The sequence below is a fragment of the Hemicordylus capensis genome, chromosome 2 (genome assembly GCF_027244095.1).
Source record: "Hemicordylus capensis ecotype Gifberg chromosome 2, rHemCap1.1.pri, whole genome shotgun sequence".
NCBI lineage: Eukaryota > Metazoa > Chordata > Lepidosauria > Squamata > Cordylidae > Hemicordylus > Hemicordylus capensis.
The window spans coordinates 380033654-380050207 of NC_069658.1; the positions used below are offsets into that span (position 1 = coordinate 380033654).

Here is a 16554-nt window from a genome sequence, read left to right on the forward strand (position 1 = left end):
ACCTCTGCCAGCGGCTTTTGGGAGGCAGGTTCTCCAGCTGCTGCTTCCACTGGAGTAGGCAGGGGTTCTCCCTCCCTAGTTGGGTCTGAAGGCTGTGGTACGTCCCCACACTGCGATGTCTTTGGATTGCAGCAGCAGAGAATGGAGCATTGGTTCACTCCCTGTGAAGGCTTCTTGCTGCACTCCCTGTGCATCTGATCCCTTTCCCTTAAGGGACACGGGTCGGGGCTGAAGCCAGGCAGCTGCCCATGAAAGACACAGTGAGAGGGTTTGCAAAACTGCAGCAACTTTGCATAGCTGGTGCCATCTACTATGGTTACATTGTGTTGATTCCTCCCCCTATGTCAAGGTACAGATGTGCCTTGACAGCAAGAGGTTTCTCTTCATGACCCAAGAACTCACCAAGTAATGACCAAAGAGTTCATTTAAGTTACTTTATTCAGCAAACAGGACAAAGTCCCTGCCTGCTTTTTACACCAACCCAAACCCTGAACTATACTGTACCCCTCAAACACCTACATGACATTCAGTCAGCAACAAGCAACCACAAGAGACCAGGAATAAGTGGAACAAGACAGAATCAGGCTGGGCAGTGGTCAGGTGGTTTTCTCTCCCACCCCCACTCACTGCCTTGAGAGCAGGAGACAGAGGCAGGATGTCCAGGCAGCAGTAAAGGGGGTGGGGGTGGGGTTGGGGTTTAGTGGCACTAGCGGCCCAAGCTGCTTCTGGCTTTGGAAAGGGACTGAATGGCTCCTCCTCTGGACAAGAGCTACAGCTAATTAGCAGGAAAGGGCTGAAGAAGGAAGAAGAGGAGAAAGAGCCTACTTCTCCCTCAAGTGCAAGAAGTCCAATTTTGTTTGGTAGCTCAGTTCCGGACACACAGAGGCCTGCTCCGTGACCACAGCCACTCTCACCTTGACACTTCACAGGAGTGGCCAGCTAAGGCTTGCTCTGTCTCAGACAAAGACAGGCTTCCTGCTAATAACCTGCCACCCCCAAGATGCCTGCTAAAAAGTTACTACGTGTAACAGCCCTTCCCCATCTCTATACCAAAGAGCCCTTGTGAACAAGGGAGCAGCCAAAAGTAGTGTCAAGAGGGAAAAACACATTCAACAAGAGAGACACAACACGCATACCCCACTCTGTGCCACCCCCGCCATGCCATCTTCAGATACAAATTCACCCGGCCCCACTGTTTCAAATGCAATTTGATCTTTTATATACAAATAATTGAAAAATCATTAAATAGCTCCAATATATATATATATATATATATATATGTATAGTATGTATAATATAAACAAGGGCACCCAGGGAGTGAGAAACCCAGCACAGATGCAGGGAGAGCCAGGGCACCATTACCCAGGCAAGCAGGAGTCGGAAAAAGCGACCCCCACCCCCATCCCATTTTTCTGGCGGTGGACTGACATTCAGATGGTGGCTGGAAGCAGACAGAGCATGCAGAGCCCAGGACCCCGCGCCCCACCCCAGGCCCTGGGTAGGGTAGTATCACTATGGCAACTCAGAGTCTCTAGCTTATCATGGGATTTGGCAGTTTCCAGAGCATCCATCCTCACAAAATTCATCCCCAGAAGTCCCCTCCTCACAGTAGGGCCCAGCACTACGCCCAAGATTCCCATGTGGCAGCTGGCTCTGATCCAGAATAAGATATACACCCATGCCTCACAGCCCTGCCAACTCAAGCCACCCATCACGGAAGCTCCCACGTGTCCAAGGTGGGCTGGCCACCCAATGGTAGCTCCAAGTCCAGGCAGAAGGGGAGGAGACACTGAGCTCTGCAAGTCCAGGCTATTTCGGCGTGCCTGGCTTCTTCGGCGTGCCTGGCTTCTTGGTCTGCCAGAGGTGGCCTTGGATGGTGAAGGCATCAACGCTCATCGACATGGTCTTGCTGGGAATCTGAGTGAAGCGCTTGCGATCTGAGCTGTACTTGTAGATGCCCTCGATCATGGCCATGGTGATGGTACGGGGTCCATAGCCTGCCAAGCGGGTCAGTTCATCAGTCTCCCCTGACAGTGTGTAGAGTGCCCGGAACTGGCAACTTGAATCACGGAACAGAATGAGGAAGTGATTGGCTTTGCTCTTCTCAATTTCCTGAAATTGCATAAGGAGATGTAAGAGCAGGGCGAGGCACAAGGAACTTGGATGACCTTTAAAAACTCTGAAGAGCAATTAGGTGCCACTCTAAATGCTTGTAGCAGATTGCCCTCCAGTCACAGGGTGAAACTGGCTGACCAGGAGCAGTCACCAGACACACAGCTTCCTTCTCCACAGAGAATGGAAGGAAGGAGGCTGGCTTTGTTGGTGGCTTGGCCCACATCAGAGGCAGCTCCACCACTTCCTGACAGCCACCTCCATCTCTCAACAAGCACTCAGCCGGGAATTATCTCATCACCACAGCCAAACTAACAAAACCTTAGCCATCTGTTCTGTGACAACTCACAAGAGTGCAGACAGTGCAATGTTCTTAAGCACCCCTATTTTATGGCTGGAAGGGCATTAAGTCTGCACATACACACGGAGCACATGCATGTGGCTGTGCTGTACAAAGCAGAGGCAAACCAGATCCACAGAGCCAGGAATTACAGCAGCATCTTCCAGTTCTAGGTTCATATAGTCCAGAGGAAGAAGCAGATCCACATGATTCTGGTGCAACACACAACTGGTTTGGGCAAAGGAGCTCAACACTGACATTTATGAACACAGGAAGCTGCCTTATACAGAGTCAGCCACTGGTCCATCTGGCTCAGTATTGTCTACACTGACTAGCAGTGGCTCTCCATGGTTTCAGGCAGGAGCCTCTTCCACCCCTACCTGAAGAAGCCAGGGATTGAACCTGGGACATGCAAGCAGATGTTCTGAGCTATGGCCGCATCCCCCAAGGGGAATATCTTATAACAGACAGCGCTTACCTGTAGTCACCCATCCAAATGCAAACCAAGGCAAGCCCTGCTTAGCAAAGGGGACTATTTGTGCTCACTGCTGAAAGACTGGCTCCCCACCCTATCCTGCATCTTAACTGTAATGACTGTGACAATGAGATAATCTTGACAATGAGACTAATTTTCTGGAAGTGTTTTTGAAGAATTTGGCCAGGTTTTGTTAAGGTATGATAGGTAGAAGTTAGTGTAACTATACAAGGGGAACATGGAACAAGGTAGAAATGGGGAGCTATGCAGAGGTATGTCCCTAAAACCCATCTGCTTTCTGAGCTATAATCATCCACGTAATAGTTGCTTCTAAGCTAGATTGCTGTAAATGTGTTCTAGGTGGGGCTGCTCCTAAAAAGCATCTATAAATTTCAATAAGTCCCAAATGTCTGGGACTGTCCAGGTGCAGCATACCGTTTTTTCCCCCCTCCAGTCTTTTTAGTCTTCATTAGTTATTTCTAGTCTCAATTCTTACCTTGAAAACCTAAATGGCTTGGGACCTGGTTCCTCACAGGGCTGCCTTCTCCAACAGATCTCTCCCTATCCCATGCACTCTTGAGCATGGTCAAGGCCCTTCTCTGAGTCTACCTGATGTCTGAAATGTGGTGAGTGAGTAGGAGGCACAGGGCCTTCTCAGCTGTGGTGCCTTCACAGTGGAATGCCCTGTCCCAAGGAATCTGCCTGGCCCCCACTTTTAGCTCATTCCATCACCAGACCAAGATGAGGCTTTTTCGGTTGGCTTTTGGCAAGGGCCAACTTAGTATGTTCGGGCAGATTTTTCTGCTGGGAGTTTTAACTGATTGGCTGTTTGGATTTTTTTTTTTTTTACTGCTGTTGCCTTGCACTGATACTGTTTACTGCTTTTTTGTTGTTTTTGTTTTATATTAACTCGTTTTTTGCCTCTGAAATTAAAAGCAGAGTAAACGTGTTTTGAAATAAACGGCTTCAACATTTTCTTAGAATATGAGCAACGTTCTCTCTCTCTCTCTCTCTCTCTCTCTCACACACACACACACACACACACACACACCCCATCCCCTTCTCTGAGATGCCAAACATTCTACACAGGCTCAAATGTGCCAAGTACCATCTGTAGTACTATCCCCAGTTTCTTTTAGGAGAAACTCAACTACTTCTGAAACACACAGACCTTAACAGCTGTTTACCAGACAGGAAACAAGAACTGCCTCTCCTATGGCCCATAGTAGTCAAGCTCCAACTACCACCCATCTAGCTTCCCCCGCAACCCAGCTTACCTCCAAGATACGGTTTTTCTGGGGCTCGTTGACTTTACCAGCGAGGCAGCAGTGAGAAAGTGCATTGTGGATGATGTACTTATTGGACTTGGCACTGGGCTCCTTATACAGCTTGGGCCCTGTAGAGAGAAGGTCACCTCAACAGAGAAGGCCAATGAACATCTCCCCCTCTCCAAAGAGAAGCTACTTCTGCCAGGACATGCAGATCAGATGTGCTCAAAAATCCCTCCCCTGGCAAGGTGGAGAATCTGGAGAGTCCTCAACACACTTATGCATGCACAGCAAAGGCCAGATCAAGAGAATTTCCTTCATCTGTGCTTTTGGCAAAGAGCAGGGGGGGATCTAGCTAAGCCCTCCCACAAAGTTATAGGGAGAAACTGGGGTGCGTGGAGACGCAGAACAAAGCAGCAAGGATTTACCAGTGTACTCTGGAATGGAAGCAGGTGAAGAGGCAGTTGAGGCATTCTCCCAGTCACGCTCCCGGTTCTGGTTGGACAGCATCCGGCTGGGGGACATTGGCCCAGAAGGAGATGCAGCTCTGCAGAACAGAGAAGTCTTTACTAGGCCTGTGCAGTTACTCCGCTCCAAAGTAGGACATGGGGAAAGAGCTGGAAAGGATTCCACTTCCCAGAGCTCGCTGCATGCCTTCCAAGATGGTGCTGGAATACAGCAAGGCTCCGTGCTCTTTAAGGGGCCTTTGGAATGTCTGCTAGAGAGCCAGTTCCATGCAGCAGTGTGGGTTGGGGACCCTCCCCTTCATGCAGTAGTAGTAGTAGTAGTAGTAGTAGTAGTAGTAGTAGTAGTACTACTACTACTACTACTACTACTACTACATTATTTATATCCCGCTTTTCCTCCAAGGAGCCCAGAGCGGTGTACTACATACTTGCATTTTCTCCTCTACTTCTACTAGCATGGCCATGTGCATTATTTGGCATCACCAATTAGAAGCCAAGTAATTACACAGGCTGAGTCTTTACCTTTAGGTTCTCAAAAGCCATAGCCTTGTGTGAGCACACTCATTTCCTTAAGCAGAAAGCAGCCAGAACCCCCCAGCTCATGACCCAGTCAGGTCTCTCTCTCTCTCTCTCTCTCTCTCTCTCTCACACACACACACACACACACACCCCTCTGCCAGAGTCCCTGCTTCATGCACACTCACCGAGAAGATCTCTTGATGGAGAGCGAATTGCCAGGGTCATTGGCCACTGTTGAGAGCGAGAGTGTCGACTGAGAATACACTTTGCTGAGCTTGGAGCCTAGGAAAAAAGCACAGAAGTACACAGACACACAATTCATGAGAGCTCTATTTTCCCCAAACTATCTCTGCTCCACAGCACCTGACCTGCTAATCTCCTATGGAGGGACACAGTGGCCACATTTACAATTTTCCCCTTGTCTGAAGAATATGCCTGGCTCCCTCTCTTTCCATGGTCCCACCCGCTCAGCCACAACCCTTACCAAGGAGCCCTTTAACAGGGCTGCGTGCAAGGGCAGAGTCGTCACAGAAAACAGTCTTGGGTCGCCCCTTCTTTAAGGCGCGCACCGTGGTGGGCTTCTGCCGCAGCACCTTGTCCAGGTCCTCCATTAGCTTGAGCTGATGGCGCCGTAGGTACTCTTGGCGGGTGAAGTCACCACGCCTTGGCCCCACCACCTCTTCCTCCTGCCGGGTCCGCTCCTCTGCCTGCACCCTGCAGAATGCAACCACACACACTCTAGCGGTTAGAAGGGTCCCCACAAACCCACCTGCCCCAGGCCACAAAACTTTTCTGAGAGCCAATAGTCCACTGCATGTTCTTGACTGGCTACAGCAATGGTTTACAAATGGCATTCCATAGAGCCAGAGGTTTGTGCCTAAGAAGTTTGGACTCAGCTTATGCACGAGTCCCAATCCAGGCAGAGAAGCTTACATAGAATATGATCAAGTGTGTACACTAGTAAGAACAACCCCACTCCCTAGACCCATCAACTAAGCCAGATTCATGCTTGTGGCTTTATGTCCAAGCAGCTGACCGGGTCTAGTCAACAAGGCCCGGGTAGTAGAGAATGCCTCTGCCCGCTCCAGACCATCCAAGAAGTTAGAGACCATCCCTGATAACACGCTTCAAAAAGTTGGCAATAATGTTCCATAATGTTTCACTACCTTGCTTTAAAGTTCGTTTAATGCCCATGAAACCTCTGCCTTCAAGAAAGTTCTCAGGTGACAGAAACAAAACTACGATTTAGTCATATAGAGTCATTTGACTTGGCAGGAAATAACGTGTCAATTTTGTTTCAAGAAAAATCCAGATACTATCCTTTGACGATGTTTAACAGATTTGCCTAATTTATTCTCATGCTGAATGTCCAATCCCTGAATCACTCTGTATTTTTACAGCTTTATAAAGATAAAAAAAGATAAAGGACCCTACTTTCTCCCTTTCTCCAAACACAGGCAGGGGAGCCATTTCCCCTTGGTGCGATTCCACATGGATACCGACACTGGAACCATGTGGATGAGGGCCAACAGCAGGAATCTTCCCCTTCCTAGCCAGGAGGTCAGAGCAATGATCCAGTGGGGAAGACCTATCCAACTGGCTTCATCCACATGATTCCAGGGTCACACACATGCTACAGCCGCAGAGAAGCAACTCCCATAGATAGCACTGTGTGCATGCACATGAAGGGGGCCGAAAGCAAGGGTACGTAGCCCACCTATCCCACCTCACCTGGCTTCTTCTTTCTTCTGCTCCTTCTCTGCCTCCTGCCATTGCTTCCTGCGCCGTGCCTCCTCACTGCGCCGCTGTTGCCTCTCTAAAAAGCTGGCCCGCTTCTGCGCCATCTCGTCCTCAGCCTTCTCCTCATCCTGCACAAATACAGCATCTCAGTTGGGGGAGGTGGGGACAGTCCAGAGGATGCAGTCTCACTTTGGGGTCCCAGGAGGGTGCAGACACACAGCCAGGCCACTCCTCATCCTATCCACCTTCAGGATGGAGCCCACCACTCTCTACCTCTCTGAAAAGACAAGGCCCCACTTTGGAGCCTGGCCCAGGACATGGCCTCATTCCACTCCCAGCGACATCTCTGCCCTGCCCATTCTCGGCCAAAGTGAGGTTCACAGCACCTGCAGATGGAACCAGGATCTCAACTGTAAACAAAAAAAAACCCTTCACATCTTTTATGAATGTCTGCAGCAACAGGATTATATTTAAGCCTCAAAAATTAGGTCAGGCAAGAAAAAAAGCTCAGGAATCCCTACTGGGATTCCTGCTCCAGCTCATGAATATGCAATCTTAGCCTTCTACTTCTAAGGCAAGAGGCTGCAGAGATCTACATTACCACTAGGGAGCACTAACAGCAGCAGGCAGCACGATTCAAGCTGGTCAGTGGCACAGACAAAAGCCTCTGAGATGTGACCTTTCTTGGCCCAAGGATCCCAACAAGAAGATTTAATTTTAAGAGGCACTCAGAAAGTCCATCTCTGCCTGGTCAATCCCATATGTAAGCTACTTGTACTCCTCTGCCTGCTGCTACAAGATAGGGGCCTCAGAACTGGCTAAGAGGAGGGAAGAGCCAAATCCATCTGTTTCTTCCAAGTTCATTCACCACAGAAAGTAGGAAGCTCCAAGAACCAGAAGAACCAGCAGCAAGCAGCTTCTCACCTTAAAAAAGAAGCCCAGCCCACTACGGGACTCAGAATCCAGTGCCTCCGTGATGGATTCCTCCAGAGAGTCATCTCCATCCACATCGTCCTCCTCTCCCTTCAGGCTGGCCAAGGGGATTTCAATCAGGCTACTGCGGCGGTCACTGGGCGACGAGACATCACTGGTACCATCTCCTGACACGCGGGCATTGCCCCCCCCTTGCGGAGGCACGGAGGCCACCGGCCGCAGAGTGCCCTGGGCCTCCGCCTCCAGCACAGGCTCATCCTCAGCAAAATGGAGGGAGGAGCGGGTCTGCACAGTCACCTGGCTTGGCGAGAATTGGCGGAGGTGTGGGAGGGTGTCCACATTATGGGCAGGCGTCAGGACTCGCGTGAGGGTCGGCAGCTTCAACTCCACTGGCCGTGTGTGCTTGGGGCTCTTGGGAGGAGCTGGGGCCGGAGACTTCTTGGGGGTGGGCTGAGGAGAACGAGACTTGCGGGAAGGGGATGGGGATGGCGAAGGGGAGGACAGCTCCAGTGAAGAGCGGGTGGGAGCGCCCTCGCGGCCAGTCCTCGGGGCTGGGATCACCCAGGCTTGGGCACTAGGCTTCTTGTCCTGCATGAGTCGCTGCTGCTGATCACTTAGGCGCTGCATGTCCATCTGCAGGGAGCTCAGAGCAGTGTTCAGCTTGGCCACTGCCCGGTTGTAGTCACCCAAGTTTTCATCAAGTGCTCCCTTGGTGATATCTGGGGAGAAGGTCACCTGCTTATTATCCAGACGGGCACGGGGGCTTCCAGCCTCTTCCTCGGCCTCCAGCTGGGCCAGCCTTTCCTCTAGGCCGAGCCGGCCATCCTCAGACTGGTTCTGGGCATCGGGCACCTTCTGTAGCTGCAGGAAGGCACTCTTGCCCAAACGCTGGCGGTGCCGGGCAAAGATGGCCTCGATGCGTTTCTTCTGGGCCTCGATGGCGCGACGCTTCTCCTCCAGCCGCGCACCCAATTGGCTCATCTCTGAGCTGAGGGCAGGGCTTTGGGCAGGGCTTTCATCTGCTGGCACAGGCCCCACCTCTGAACCCTCTGAGCTGATCCCACTGGACTTGCTGTCAGTAGCAGCCAGCTTCTTCTTGCGCTCCGCAAAGCTGGTCATGCGCACACCGGAGGTGGAGGAAGCAGTGCTGTCAGGCTGCGAGCTCAGTGAACTCACACACGAGGTGGAATCATCTAGGCCACCTGCTGGCCGGGAGGGCTCCTCAGCATCAGAGTCCAAGCTACCATCCTGAGCTGGCTCTCCCCTGTTGGGAGGCCCATTGTGGCAGCGGTAAACTGTGGGCATGGGTGCCTTTTCTGGAATCGAAGCTTTGGGTGGCTCTGGTGAGTGCAGGTAAAAGCCATCTGGTGCTCCCTCAGGGAGCAGGCGCTCACTGCTGTGTATGATCTGCAGTGCCTCCTCGATGGTGGGCAGGTCAGGGTATCCATCACTCAGCCCATTCTCCAGAGGCAGCCCCTCTTGACTCTTGTGCCCGGCCCCATGGAGTGACGATGTCACTAATCCATTGGGGGCCTCAGCCACATCGCTGGGTCGTGGACGGGGGGAACGAGGCAAGGAGGAATAGAGAGCAGGGGCCAGGCTGTCAGAACTGACAGAGCGGAGGATGCCCACTGGGTTCCCCATCACAATGTCCACATCGCTGTCCAGACCAAAAGGGATGCTGAATGAGACGGCCTGTGACAAAGGATGGCTAGGAAAAGGAAACGAGAATGTATGAGGGGCACAAAGGAGCAACTGGGACATCCCAGATCCCTCTCCCCTAGCTCCTTCCTCCTTAAGGGGCAGGGCAATAGCTCAGTGGCAGAGCACATGCTTTCAATGGAGGTCTCGGGCTCCATCCCCAGCATCTGCAGATAAGGCTGGAAAAGGCCCGACTGACACCACGGAAAGTCACTGCCAGTCAATACAGACAATGGTGGCCTAGAAGGACCATGGTCTGATTCTACGGAAGACAGCTTTATATATGTTGGCATCCAAGTCTGTAGCGAAGGAGGCATGGGATTTTCCTTTCCTCCCTTGACATATGTATTACTTCCCCTTTCCCATGGGCTCCCTTGTGTATTCTGTGAACATCTCACACACAGAGAATTTGATATTTGGGTCCAGACTATTGCATTCTGAGAATATACCTCTCTCTCTTTTTTTTTTTTTAAAGGAAAACAAAATAGAAACTAAGTTTCTATCCCTTGAAGCTGTGAAGAGAAAGAGTCAGATGTGTGTGGGTAGCACTTGGTGAAGTCTCTGTAACTACAGACAAATCAGGGTGGAAGGATCTACACAGGTTCCTGGTGTTCAAGGGGCACTGCTTCATTAGTCTGCCTACTATTCTGCCTGTCCCCATGATGTAGCAAAAGCACTACAAACTTGGGTTGCTAAACTGCTACAGATTCTACTGCCCAGAGCCTCTGGATGGGACAGTCTAGAAATGTTGTTGCTAACAACAGCATGTAGCACCTTTCTGAACAACTTTGTTACAGAACGTAGATTTTTTTTAAGCATCTATTTAAATAATTTCTTTCCAATCTATGTGAAATTTTTTGAGAGAAGTAGGATTTATTATGATTATGATTATTCTTTTGGAGGGAGGTAGCTGTAGCCTACCTACAGCAGTAAGCTACACAATCTGTGTTAGCACCCTGATTCTGGGTGCGAACACAGGAGTCTTATACATTTTGTGCATATTTAATGGATATTTTGTTATGCCCTTGGTTTTCCCCCCACCTCAGATAAAATGCTTTAATTGCTGCTGTTTTTAGATATTATTTTATTTATTTATTTATTTTATTTGTATACCGCCCTTCCAAAATGGCTCAGGGCGGTTTTATACGTGTTTTTTTACTGTCTAACATGTAGTGATGACTGTTTAAGAACAGTCTATATGTATTTATGTGCAGAATAAATAAATAAACCACACACAGAGTACACATGAACATGAGTGGGGAGGGAAAGACCATTGAACTCTCAACTGCCCTTGTGCTCATGCTCTAAGCAGAAGCCTATCATCATCCAGCCTAAGCACTCCAATTCATACACCCCTCCAAGGCATCTACAAGTCTTATTAAGCAGCTCAAGGCATCTAGCAGTCTCCCTGCTCTTGGCTCAGCAGCTCCTGGCATTCCCCAAGACCGTGAGTGCCATCCCAAGGCCCCACAGCATCTCCCCATTCCTCTTACCTGAGCTGCTTCTTGCTCCATACTTTACCAAAACCTTCTACATGGGACATGGATGTGGAGTGGTGCAGGTTGCCTATGGGCACAATGACACACAGTCAGCAGAGAGCATAGAACCAAGAAGAGATCACAAGGGTCTCCTGGAGACAGAGTAGCAGGGTTCAAGGCCCCCCTTTATGGGGAGGACAGAAGTCTTAGGGGCCATTGCCTAGTGGAATAGGAACCCCTATGTTGTATTAAGAGAAGGAGAACACAGATGAGAAATGAAGCAATACTCTACTTTAAAAGAATATTTTGGTAAAAATGTCCTTAGCAACACATGCATTTGAAAGGGGGGGACCACATAGACACACACACGCACTTCTGCGTATGAGCAGACATAACTGTAAGCACAAGCTTCTGTCACTTTAAATGTATTTCAGACTACAGAAAAAGTATGATTTAGGTTTGAATTAGAAGTCTAGCTTCTCAAGCTGAATTTTTTCACTGGATATGAGTGTAATTGACTTATACTCTTGAAAAGTTCAACTGTACTCATCCTTACTCTGCAACTCAAATAAGAGCAAGCACACTTTTCTAAACACTACATCTTCTAACACAGGCTTCCAGCGAACAGAGAACCCCTGAAAAGTGTGCAGCCATTGCCCAAAAACAATTGAATGGCCACCCAGCATCAAAAGCTTTTGAGACCACAAAAATAAGCTCCAGCTTGATCACTGGAAATGCTTTCACAATCAAATTGCTCTGAAGGACACCCCCTACCAGAGTGGGGTCTTAGCTTAAACTTGTATCACAACAGGATTAGGGGTCTGTCTTCCTCCACATCTTACATACAAGTTTGCATTGGGTGAGAAAAAATAGAAGAAGCATCTCACCCAAGGAACCACAAAGTGGGGATTGTGCCTGCCCTCCAGGTAGCAACGGGTGGCGAAAGCTGAACACTGGGGAGCTGCTGGGAGAATAGAAGAGACAAGCAGAGATCAGATCAGGACAGGGACATTGGTTACAAAACGTAGACACACACGGAAAAGCTAACATCATAGGTCATTGGTTTGGCAGGCAGCATCTGATGCCTGCAGTTACAGTCTCCAGGACTCCCCCAGACAAGGGTTCCAATCCCCCAGCAGAACAAACATAAGCAGCTTCAAAGACACACACAAGACGACAGCTGAGGGGAGCTGTGTCAGTGATAAAGCACAGTCTGGGGTGGGGGTGGGGGTGTGCGCCCAAGGAGCAAGATGCACAGCATTATAATTTTTTACATACAGAAAATACATGTAGTGTCAATCTGCCTGTTGGAGTGTAGATTTCTGCACATTAAGTGAACATGTATTCACAAAACTTGCAAGAACAAGTTCCTGTAATTTGCTGCCCAAAGGCATTCCCATAGGAATGGGGAGGAGATCTGTGCCTACTTTAAGATCAGAGATGTTCCCTATCCCCCATGAAGGACTACAATTTCTGCTGGCCTGAAGCCATCTGAAAACAGCTGCTCTGGCTAGGAGAGGGCTCCTCTTTCCTCTACCAGCACAATTCACACTGGACAAGCCAAGGAGATTCTCCTGATCAACAGCTATAGCTGATCAGAAAGTGAAACATATTCTTTAGGCCAGCCAGGACTCAATTTTTCCCCTGGAGCAAAGGAAGGCCCCACCAGCCTGAAACATAAGGAGGCACTCCACTACCACAACACACAAGGAGTTTTCCCCACCCTAATTGCAAGAATAACTCTGTCCAGATCAAGTTTTTCCATGCAGCATCTAACTTAAGCAGCAGTTCTCAGGCAACCAGAGAGGCAGCAGCCGCAGTCATCACGTCTTGGAATCTATCATATTGTCACATATGAAGTGGCAGGAACATAAACCCTCTTGAGAAATTAAGGGTTGCTCCTGTGATCCGAAGCTGGGTGGGCAGCATCATGCGAAGAAACTCTTCTCAGGTACAGCATATACCTCTGCAAACAGCTGGATACATAGCTTGCCTCTGGGTATGGAGTGTGGTCTCACGGGGTGGGGTGGGGTGGAGGGGGCGGGGGCAGGGGCGGGGGCAGGTAGGACTAGCCAGCATGCTTCCATTCCTCCTGTACCCAGAAGCAAAAGCAAAAGCAGCAGCAAGTGAACCGGGCTTCAGTGCTAAGGCTCCTTGGTTCTTTAGGAAAGCAGGAATGCTCATGCTAATAGCACAGAAATGGTAAGGAACTTCAAGGGCTTTTTAGCTCAGCTTGTTGCACTTGCAGAATTGCCTCTACTTAAAATCACCCCTCATTAGCCTCCAAAGAAGGCATTTGCCAGCTTCCTCAGGAGAGTTGTGACTCTTTGGGCACTGCTGAGCAGGAGACCGTTTAGTCACCAGCAGCTCAGGTCTAGTTAGAGCTGCTCTACCCTAAGGAGCAGGAGACGACTTAAAGAGTTCTCTCCCCCACCACTTTCATCAACATCATCCAGGTTCACAGATGGGCAGATTGTAGTCTGGACATGGGTCCCTGTCCGTGCATTCCTGTAGAGCATTGGTCCACTGCATGCGAGGCCTGTTTCCAGAGCAGGCTACCAGGCTGGCAACAGGACCACACCAGGCTAAGGCGACTTCATTTTATGGTCAGGCACTTGAGTCAACAAGGTGGAGCCTAGGGCCCATTCTGTGATGGGCCCCCTTAGTGGTGAATGGGGAAAGGAAAAAAGCAGTACCACCACTCTGGGGAAGAAGATCCACTACAAAAGCATAATCCAATCTTTACAGATCTGAAAGACTACCTATTCCTAGCAGAGAGGGTGGGCTGCTTGGCATGCTGATGTCAGCAAGGCACACATGCACGACAACAAGGCCTTCTTGGTGGTTGCCCCTTGACTCTGGGAAGCTCTTTCAGGAAAGGGTCTTCCTTCCTCACACTTCCTGCCTTTTGCAGACAGGTGAAGACCATTTTGTTCTTGTGGGTATTGCTGCTCTGTAAAGCTGGTCCTAGTTTCTGGTTTTGCTGCTGGTAGTACTAACTGATGGTTGCTACCTTTTAGTGCTTGTCTAATTTGTTATTTTATTGAGGTATTTATTATATTGTTATTTTAAGTTTTCAATTCTCCCTTTAAATCTGTACATCACCTTGACATGCATATGATATGCAAATTTAAATAATACACATAGCATGGCAAACCTCAGCACTAGGATGGTGCTCCAAGTGGACGAGAAATCCCTCCACCTAGCTACCAAAACCTTGATCCCAGCACAGGCAACAGAGGGTGAGCCTGATGCAGGCTCAAAGCGAGGATGCAGATACAAGTGGCTCACTCACCTGTTGTTGTTCCCGCTGTTGGGTGTCAATGAGTCATTCATCCCAGGGGAATCTGAAAGAGAACAGCCACTTTAGTGAACAAGTAGGGAGGGGGAGGAGCAGAAAGCTCAGGCCAGGGATTAAGCCATTAGAAGGTCAGGAGAGGGTGGGAATGCGAACCATGTGTACCAAGGTGCAGGAGAGGAACCTGCTCCAATCTCAGCTCACACAGGAGGCCATTGTTCCAGGCCTGGGGCATGCCAGGTCCCAGCAGCCTTTGCTGCTGCTCCACTTACTCAACTGCGACACTGATTTGGAGGAAGGGAAGGAGCCCTGTGACTGCAATGTCCTGCAATCCACATATGAAGCCCTAACAGGCAGGTAGAATGTGTGCAGCCTGTACTCAGGGTAGTTACACAGCATGATAATCTGTTCTCTCCTTACGGTGTAGGTGTGTAATTTACCAGCTGATGTACAGACAAGGACAGCTCTGGAGGAAGGCCAGGGGCAAGTCCCTCTGTCCCCAGGAAAGTGGCTTGCCCCACCTCACCCTCTATTTGTTTCAGAAATCTAGAATGTGAGACACAGCTCACACACTCAAAAATACACTTTGCCCCCATATAAAATAATTTGCCCCCAAATACTACCCGCCCCCACTCAGTTCCCCACCCCCACCCCGCACCCACCGGTGCTGCCACTGTGTATAGAATGCATTAGAAGAAAACTCTGTTTGGCAAGACTACAGCAGTGTCAACAACATCAATATAAACACATTCTAGAAAAGGTCATTTTAGCAACACACTTGGATAAGCCACAAGTGTTGGATAAAAGCAAGCCAGCCACACACTTGCAGAAAGGATGTGAATGACACCCACATTGCCTATGACAGAATCCATGCAGACTCCACAGTTGGAAGCAAACTACAAATACGTTTGGTCAAATGACGATAGTCTCTTTTAGTCCATTAAGTGTGAAAGAAATAAACCGGTCACACTGTATGCATTTTATACCACAAAACATGGAAGGCATAGTTTATACCCCATCACCCTGCTAGACAGGGAGACACCCCAACTGCTGATTGTCAAGTCCAGAAACCTGCATGAACTAGACTTTATTTCTTGTGCAAGGCTGGCATCTTTTTTGGTTTTTTTTGAAAGCTTGAAAATCCTGGCTTCAAAAATAAGCAGCAGAAGAGTGCATGAGCCTCAGGGTTGCAAAAAGCTTGAAAAACATGCAGCTCATTATGACGACTCAGACTCTTTAGATGTGGCTGGAATTCACAACATTCTGCACACCTTCCATTCCCTCCTCGTGGTGTCTGCCCTCCCTTCCCTAATTTTTCATAGTATTCCAAATGCTGCAAAATCTTTAGATTTTGAATGCATCACACTCAAGATGTATTTAAAACACATCCACATTTGCTGCATCTTTAAAAGGTTGTTTTTTGCATGCTTAGCACACTATTGGGAATGACTGGTGCACAGCACACCTCGCCCTGCTCACAACTACACAAACACGGCTTCTATCTTGTAACACTTGCTGCAATACAATGCCAAGGGCATGGTGTCCACAGGAAGATGGGAATGGACTGCCTTGCTTTCATTCGGAGGCAGCTACTCTTCGAGCCAACCGCTGCCACTAGGCTGGAGGATTGGGGTGCCGCCGTCAACCCCCCCCCCCCCACACACACACACAATGACGACATCTTCTTACCTTGAAGTCCAGGTAGTTCCTTGGGGTGCACAAAGTCTGGCTTAAGCACCTCAAAGCACAGGAACAACTCTGCCAGGAAAACCCCAACATTGATCTGTGTGAAAGAAAAGCACTGGATTAGCTCAGCACTCTGGGGAGAGAGCTGTTACCTCAAAGCACTGGAGCCCAAATCCGGGAACTGCCCCTTCTCCTTCAGACTCAGTTAGGGCAGAGACCTCTGCTTGACCATCTGCATAACCTGAAGCCGGTCTCTCCCAGACCGCTGCTAGAGCCCAGGGGAAGCACTCCTTCCCAACGCCCCAGCCTCTTCCCACACCCCTTGCCAGAGTTACTCAGCCACCCACCACAGAAGGGCCCCATTGTCCTGGCAACATCAGCCTCTAATTAGTGCAGCTGGAGGCATCAGCCAAAGCTCATTAGGGCCAAAGCAAGCCGGGGGGGGGGGTTGTACCAACTGCTAATCCCCACTTGTTCCACATGAGCAGCCATGGGACACAGAGCCAGACTGCCCCCTCAGCCCCTAGGCTATGGCAC

General features: G+C 49.6%; 1 protein-coding gene across 9 annotated transcripts in view; it reads right to left on the minus strand.

Moving 5' to 3' along the window:
- Positions 1-420: 420 nt before the first annotated feature.
- The window catches only part of CAMSAP3 (calmodulin regulated spectrin associated protein family member 3), an 83207-nt gene continuing 67073 nt past the window's right edge, over positions 421-16554 (minus strand). For 8 of the 9 annotated variants that reach the window (XM_053297607.1, XM_053297605.1, XM_053297602.1 and 5 more), the window contains 11 exons: positions 16021-16114; positions 14329-14380; positions 11921-11997; positions 11049-11121; positions 7846-9565; positions 6913-7049; positions 5666-5895; positions 5367-5463; positions 4624-4742; positions 4205-4323; positions 421-2112 (listed from right to left, as the gene is read on the minus strand). In XM_053297607.1, the coding sequence (XP_053153582.1) occupies positions 1810-2112; positions 4205-4323; positions 4624-4742; positions 5367-5463; positions 5666-5895; positions 6913-7049; positions 7846-9565; positions 11049-11121; positions 11921-11997; positions 14329-14380; positions 16021-16114 (3021 nt within the window). In that variant the 3' untranslated portion in view covers positions 421-1809. The remainder of the gene's footprint in view (positions 2113-4204; positions 4324-4623; positions 4743-5366; positions 5464-5665; positions 5896-6912; positions 7050-7845; positions 9566-11048; positions 11122-11920; positions 11998-14328; positions 14381-16020; positions 16115-16554) is intronic. The other variant, XM_053297601.1, reaches the window with a different exon arrangement.